Source organism: Mesoplodon bidens, assembly GCF_964165515.1.
Source record: "Mesoplodon bidens genome assembly, chromosome: 18".
NCBI lineage: Eukaryota > Metazoa > Chordata > Mammalia > Artiodactyla > Ziphiidae > Mesoplodon > Mesoplodon bidens.
Genome location: NC_138175.1, coordinates 52,927,753 through 52,935,610, shown reverse-complemented (window position 1 = coordinate 52,935,610; position 7,858 = coordinate 52,927,753). Strand labels below are relative to the sequence as shown.

At 51.6% G+C, this 7,858-nt stretch overlaps 1 protein-coding gene across 1 annotated transcript; it reads right to left on the bottom strand.

Moving 5' to 3' along the window:
* Positions 1-255: 255 nt before the first annotated feature.
* On the bottom strand, positions 256-2,017 carry TPRX2 (tetrapeptide repeat homeobox 2; the record flags this gene model as incomplete). Its single annotated transcript, XM_081216059.1, has 3 exons — positions 256-747; positions 1,265-1,434; positions 2,014-2,017. 3 exons carry the CDS (start codon positions 2,015-2,017, stop codon positions 256-258), a joined length of 666 nt encoding a protein of 221 aa, XP_081072185.1.
* Positions 2,018-7,858: the final 5,841 nt, after the last annotated feature.

The following is a 7,858-nucleotide window of genomic DNA, read 5'->3' as shown; positions in this document are numbered from 1 at the left end:
GGCATTGACAGAAATGCCCACGTGTCCCCCAAATAGTAACTGGGAGGGGGACATTCAGAGCTGCGCGACCCTTGATGGCCTCACAGTGACACAAAAATGCCCCCTCCCCAGGCTGGATCAAGGGAGGTGCGGACAAGTGGCTGAGAATAACCAGCTGTGAAGACAAGCGGCCACCACTTCCCGCATCCGCGCCCATAACGCGTTAGTTCTCTCTGGCCTCGCGGGGTCTGCAGGACTTTGCGGGGACAGATGACCCTATAGATTCAGTAACCGGCCGGGGCCTAAGTCGTTCTCATCCACAAAGCTATCTTCTGTTTGGTACCCAGACGTCGGGAAGGAAGGGTCTTGGCGTGAGAATATCACTGGAATTGGAAAAGGATCTGGGCCAAAGTTGGGGGCGTAGGGGTCCAGAGGCCAGACTGGGGCCGGGGCCGGTGCTGAAGCAGCCTGGACGGGCGCCTGGGCGCCTTGTGCCGGGGCCCACATGGCCCGGCCGTGGCTGGAGATGCTGGGCTCTGGCGCTGCGAGCATCCCCTCAGGGCTGGGCGGAGGCGGCCTGCGGAATCCCGGGCCGTCTGGGAATGCGGGGCCGGCAACTGCGGCGGCAGCGGCAATGACAGGGGCAGGCGCAGGGCCCGGGGCGCCGTGGGCTCCGGGGTCCGTGGGAGCATCGCGGGCCCTCTGGCCTCGGCCCTTGGCCAGTCGCTGCAGCCGGGAGCGCTGGGCCCGGCGGTTCTTGAACCACACCTGGGGAAACAGGGGACCGGGACGAGGTGTTAAGAGGCAAGAGGCTGCGCTTATTCTTCTCTGCCCCGGGTGAGAAGCCATCCCTCCCCCTCCTCCTCCCAGACCCAATTTGTGGCCCCTGGTGTTCAGGAGGCCGCAGAGGAGGGGTGCAGAGGGCAGGAGGGCCTGGGGGCCAGGAAGGAGTCTGCCCGAGAGGGTCCGCGGGTTCAGAGGCCCTGAGGTCTGGGCACAGGGAGACCACGGGGGGCGTCAGTCCCGGCCGGGTGGGGTTGGAGGACTTGTACGGCACAGGACTGAGGCGGACTCGGGGTCCAGCCCTGGGTCCGCAGCCGGGAGACCCCTTGCTTGCTGCGTGACCCAGGGCAGCACCGGACCGCTTTGGCCTTGCTGATCCCCTCCCGCAGAGCGGAGAGGGCGGAAAGGTGGCCCAGAGGCAGGGCACTTGATAAACGGCGAGGTGGGGGCGCGTCTGGTGGGGGGCGGGGAAGGGCGGGGCCTGGTGGGGGGCGCATCAGACCTGCAGTTTGTGCTCCTCTAGGCTGAGCCTGGTCGCCAGGCGCAGGCGGTCCTGGTAGCCGGGGTACTCATTCTTCTGGAAGTATTCCTTGAGCACGTCCAGTTGCTCTTTGGTGTACACCGTGCGCTCCTGCCGCCGCCTCTTTGGGGGTCCTGAGCTCCGTGTGGGGCCTGGCCAAGGGGGAAGCAGGGTCACATGAGCCCCAGCAACAGCCCCTAGCCCGCCTGGCACCCTCTCCCTACCTGCGCCAGGCCCTTGTGAGCAGCCGAGGGGCTCAGGCCTGAGGGCGGCAGGCAGTGCGTGGAGAGGCCTGCGGCATCGGGACCAGATGTTCTTGGTCAGACTCAGGTTCTCCGTACTTCAGCCCCAGCCCCTGCACCTCTCTGGGCCTCAGTGAACACAGCTTTGAAATGGGCCTGATCACAGCTCCTGGAGTATTCCAGGGCCCCCAGCCTGGGAAGGCACGCAGCACAGGCTCCTTAGGGCTCCCCCTCTCCCATCCAAGGGCTGGAGCCACCCTGATGTTTACAGGGGACCCCTGCGTGCCAGGCTCTCTGCTCATCTCACCCCAATAATGTAATTCCATTCCCCAGACTCCGCTAAGCCCTCCCCCCAGCACAGCGCAAGAAGCGCTCTCAGACAGCTGGGCCCTTCTCTGGATGCCCAGGAGGCCTCCCAGCCTTGGCCCTAGGACACCGCTTGCACAACTCCACCACCGGCCCAGAACCCTCTTGGTGGCCCAGACTCACCCATGAGATACTTGGGTTCTCGCTTCCTCCTCACTGCTGCTCTGCTGTCTGCATTTGAGGCTCTGCACTCAGGGCCTGGGGCTTACATCCCAGCTTTATGCTGTGCCCATTGGGCACACCCTAAGGGTCCTGGAACCCACCCTCTCTTGCCCCGCCCTCAGACTCACTCCCTTGCAGGAGATGCAATAATTGATTAATCCTTTTTTATTCAACAGCTACTACTCGCTGGGCCTTTCCCGGAAGCTGCTAATAACCCTCTGTGTTAAGACAGCCTGGGTCCTGCTCTTTTCCCTTTGGGGATGAATGAACTGGGTCTGGTTTGCCTGTTCGACTCAGGAGCTTGGGTCTCAGGTCCCCAGCTTCCCGCCTCTCCCAGCTGCATAGACCTGGGACTAAACATCAGACTGAACTCCTGGCTTGTGCCAGCGTCTCCTGGGGTCAGGGGGGGACACAGCTTATTATACTCATCCCCAGGGGACTTTTATTATCATCAGTGGGAGATGACAATTAAATAAGTGATCAAATACAGCATGAAACAATGCAGAGAGAACTTGTTATTCGATTCACGTCACTCTCTGTGGCTCACGGGGGCATCCTGTCATTCACTCTGCTCCGTTTTGGCAACATTCAGCCATAACTGGACACCTTTTCTGCTTCTTGGGCAGTTGGGAGCACGTTGGTCACCAGGACAGTCGATGGCGCTGCTGTCGACAGGGGAGAATCTAGTAATGTCCTTGATCTGTAAGATGTGACTCGAGGCCACCTTCTCCCTACTTTTTTTTTTTTAATTGAAGTATAGTTGATTTACAATGTTGTGTTAATTTCTGCTGTACAGCACAGTGATTCAATTATACATATATAGACATTGTTTTTTTTTTTTTTTTTTGCGGTATGTGGGCCTCTCACTGTTGTGGCCTCTTCCCCTGCAGAGCACAGGCTCCGGACGCACAGGCTCAGCGGCCATGGCTCACGGGCCCAGCCGCTCCGCGGCACGTGGGATCCTCCCGGACCGGGGCACGAACCCGCGTCCCCTGCATCGGCAGGCGGACTGTCAACCGCTGCGCCACCAGGGAAGCCCCTAGACATTGTTTTTTATATTCTTTTCCATATGGTTTATCACAGGATACTGAATACAGTTCCCTGGGCTGTACAGTCGGATCTTGTTGTTTATCCATCCTATAATAATAGTTTGCATCTGCTAATCCCAGACTCCCAATCTTTCCCTTACCCTCCCCACTACCCCTCCACAGTCTCCCTACTTTTTGTGTGTGTGTTTTTTTTCCCTTAGATTTTTTTTTTAACCCATTTTTCCCACACTACCATTTTGGAATGTATACACTCTTGCTGCCTTTTTTCCCCCCCATTAAACTTTAGAAATTCGAACTTGCAACAAAATTTTAGGTTAAAAGGATTTAAATTTGCTTCTGCCATTTGCCCTGGGGCATTACACACCGGGACCACTTTAAACTCAATTCTTAGCTCTAGATTTTTTTCCCCCACATAGGAAGTGTAAATTTAGGGCACAAATGTTATGAATACTGGCTCGTGGTTATGAATTCTCATGGGAGATTTTTCTTCCCTCCACCTTGCAGGGAAGATAAAGCCCTCCCTACTTTTTAAAGGAAATTAAATGGAACATTGTGATGTTTAGCTGGGCAAAGATTTTTTTTTTTTTTTGGCTGCATCGGGTCTTAGTTGCGGCTAGTGGGCTCTTCTTTTTTTTTTTTTTTTTTTTTTTTTTTTGCGGTACGCAGGCCTCTCTCTGTTGTGGCCTCTCCCGTTGTGGAACACAGGCTCCGGACACGCAGGCTCAGCAGCCATGGCTCACGGGCCTAGCCACTCCACGGCATGTGGGATCTTCCCAGACCGGGGCACGAACCCGTGTCCCCTGCATCGGCAGGCGGACTCTCAACCACTGCGCCACCAGGGAAGCCCAGTGGGCTCTTCTTTGCAGCACACGGGCTTCTCCCTAGTAGTGGCGTGCGTGTTTTCTCTTCTCTAGCTGTGGCACGCAGGCTCCAGGACATGTGGGTTCTGTAGTTGTGGCACTAGGGTTCCAGAGAGCGTGGGCTCTGTAGTTTGTGGCACACAGGCTCTCTAGTTGAGACGTGCGAGCTCAGTAGTTGTGGTGAGCAGGCTTTGTTGCCCCGTGGCATGTGGAATCTTAGTTCCCCGACCAGGGATCGAACCCGCATCCCCTGCATTGGAAGGCAGATTCTTTACCACGGGACCACCAGTAAAGTCCCTAGATGGGCAAAGATTGAGAAGAGGCTCCATGCCTCGAATTGGTAGCTGAGGGGTTGGGGAATCTGGCTTTCTCATGTTTGGGGAGTGTAGGTTGGTTTTTGAGACAGACTTGGTGATTGCTGCCAATACAGTTGGCCAAAGACCATCAAGAAAGCACCAGTATTTGAGCAAATTTATTGTCTCATTGCAATGAGGGAGAACACATACCATGGGAACCCTAGGGGCATTTCAGTAAAAGGGTGTTTGAAAGGACCTATATAGGATTTGGACTTGTGATAGATGACTTTGGGGAAGCTTCCCAAAGAAGTGACCTTTGTGCCCAAAAGAATTGAAATCAGGGACTCAAACAGATACTTGTACACCCATGTTCATAGCAGCATTATTTACAATAGACAAAAGGTGAAAACAACTCTGATGTCCATTGATGGATGAATGAAGCAGTAAAATATGGTATATCCATAAAATGGAACATTATTCACCCTTAAAGAGGAAGTTCTGATACATGCTGCAACATAGATGAATCTAGAAAGTAGTATACTACGTAAAATAAGACAGACAGAAAAGACACATGTTGCATGATTCTACTTACACCAAATATCTAGAATAGGCAAATTTGTAGAGACAGAAAGATTCAAGGACTTATATGAAAGGCCTAGAATAGACAAATTCCTAGAGACAGAGAGTAGATTGGAGGTGATCAGGGACTGTGGGAGAGGAGGGAGTGAGGAGTAGTGTTTTTTTGTTTTTTTAAAAATTTATTTATTATTTGTATTTATTTATTTTTGGCTGTGTTGGGTCTTCGTTGCTGCGCGTGAGCTTTCTCTAGTTGTGGCGAGTGGGAGTTACTCTTCATTGCGGTGCACGGGCTTCTCATTGCAGTGTCTTCTCTTGTTGTGGAGCACAGGCTCTAGGCGCGCGGGCTTCAGTAGTTGCAGCATGCGGGCTCAGTAGTTGTGGCTCACGGACTTAGTTGCTCCGCGGCATGTGGGATCTGCCTGAACCACAGATCGAACCCTTGTCTGCTGCATTGGCAGGCGGATTCTCAACCACTGCACCACCAGGGAAGCCCAGGAGTAGTGTTTGATGAGAACAGAATTTCAGTTTGAGCTGATGGAAAAAGTCCTGGAGATGGATGGTGGTGATGCTTGTACAACATTGTGAATATAATTAATGCCACCTAACTGCATACTTAAAAATGGTTAAAACGGTAAATGTTGCATTATGTGTATTTTACCACAGTTGGGGGGGGGGAAAAGGGTGGCTTTGCTGTGGGCTAGATGCTGTGAGGAAATGGGAGTAACTCTGAGATTAAGTATCTTATCTAGAAGGTGAGAAGGATGGAGTGTGGTTAGAGCTGCGATTTGTATAGAATGTGTCACTCGTGTTACCTTGGATGGGGTACATTGGTCTCTTTTGTGGTTTGGACAATGTTTGTATTTCTCTCTGTATTCAGACATTATTCCCAAGAGATCACTTCGACAGGATCAAAGACTGACCCTTTGTGAAGTGATTTGTATCCAGCAGGAGGTCACCAAGGCTTGGTCGAGTGCCAGACCGTCTCCCAGCTGTTGGGAGCTGCTTTTCTTTCTCGTATTTGGCAAACTCCCTTGAGTTCAACATTCCAAGTGCAGTGTCTGAGCAGTTGGGAATCCCTGGAGGCCTTTATCATTACCATTTGCCTGACCTTGGGCAAAGCCATCCTCCCCAAGCCAGTCCTGGTTTCTCCCACCCATACAACAGGATTATCTCAATGTCTGCCCCGCACATGCTTGGGAGCATTGAGGCTGACATCTGCTCAGGAAAGAAGCTGTTATGGCAGCTCAGAGAGCCCACTTCTGTTCCCAGAGTTTTGTCCCCAGGGCAAAGTCGCTGGAGGCTGCCTAGCCTCCACCCTGCTGGAGATACAGATCAAAAATGTTGGCAGGAAAACCAGCACCTCGTGTTGACCAAACCAGTGATTTTCAAATTCTAGTGTACATCAGAATCACCTGGAGGGCTTACTAAAACCCAGATTACGAGGCCGCACCCGCAGGATTTCTGTCTAGGGGTGGCGCCGGAAAGTTTGCATTTCTAACAGTGTCACGTTGGTACTGGTGCTGCTGGCCTGAAGCAGGGACCACTGTGAGAACCACTGCTGTAAGCGACAGCCAATCTCGCCCACCTTGGTGCCTACCCTTGGCCTCAGTCCCAGACCTTGTCTTGTTTTAAGGGCAAGAAGGGGCCAGCAAGGCAGAGAGAGGAGGATGGAGAGGTAAGCCAGGGCCAGATTGTGCTGGGCCTTGGAGGAGCTGAGGTTATTCCCAGAACACACACACACACACACACACACACAGAGAGAGAGAGAGAGAGAGAGAGAGAGAGAGAGAGAAAGGAAATCAGAAAGAGTTACAGAGATAGGAAGACAGGCTGATATGAGAAACAGACAAAAACAAAAATATATGTAAGAGAGAGAAAGAGAGAGAGAAATTCAAATACATTTTTCTTATGTGCCAGGCACTATTCTAAATGTTTTTTAAAATATATATACACACTTTTAAATTTATTTATTTATTTATTTTTGGCTGCATTGGGTCTTCGTTGCTGCGCACGGGCTTTCTCTAGCTGCGGCGAGTGGGAGCTATTCTTCTTTTCGGTGTGCGGGCTTCTCATTGCTGTGGCTTCTCTTGTTGCGGAGCACGGGGTCTAGGCACATGGGCTTCAGTAGTTGCAGCGTGTGGGCTCAGTAGTTGTGGCTCATGGGCTAAGTTGCTCCGCAGCATGTGGGATCTTCCCGGACCAGGACTCGAACCCGTGTTCCCTGTATTGGCAGGCGGATTCTAAACCACTGCACCACCACGGAAGTCCTTCTAAATGTTTTATAATTACTAACCGGGGTCTCAGCTGGCTGCGTCCTTCTACCCTTTATCCCTCCCTCTGCCATGACAAACTCTCTCTATCTTGTACCTTCTCTCCTCCTAGTTGGGTGGCCAGACACTGTTCTCTATTCCTCACAAGACTCTTCTGGCCCCATCACTCTATTCCATATAGATTCTCTCTATTTTGTACCCTCCAAAATCTTCCTTCCTACCCCCAGATTATGCAATTTCAAATTCCAGTGTAGTTTCTAAGATTATATACCCTTCTATCCATCCATCCACCCACACATATCTTTCCATTATTTACCCCTCTATCTATATCCCAGCTGGTTCTAAGAACAGAGGTTTCTTGAACCAAACTTGAGGAACAAAACAGAGAGGCAAGGAAGGGTAGAAACTTGAAAAGAGGGCATAGGTACAGTTTTGCTCCTATATGCATAGCCTGCATCTAAGAGGACATACAAGAAGCTGCTGAGAGCGGTAGCCCCGTAGAAATGCAACTGTGGGTTGGGGGGATTATCATGGCACTCACTGCGAATTCCCCATATTTCAGTTATTAATGATGCAAATGTATATTAGATAAAATCAGGTCTATTTTAAACATTTATTTCTTTTTTATGAACTCTCTGGACCACATTCCCTTCCTTCTGGGAACAAGTCTTCTTTTCTCCCAAGTTCATCTCAGCCTCAGTTTCACCCCATGGAAAATAGACCTGTTGACAAAACTCATTTAGTAATCAAGT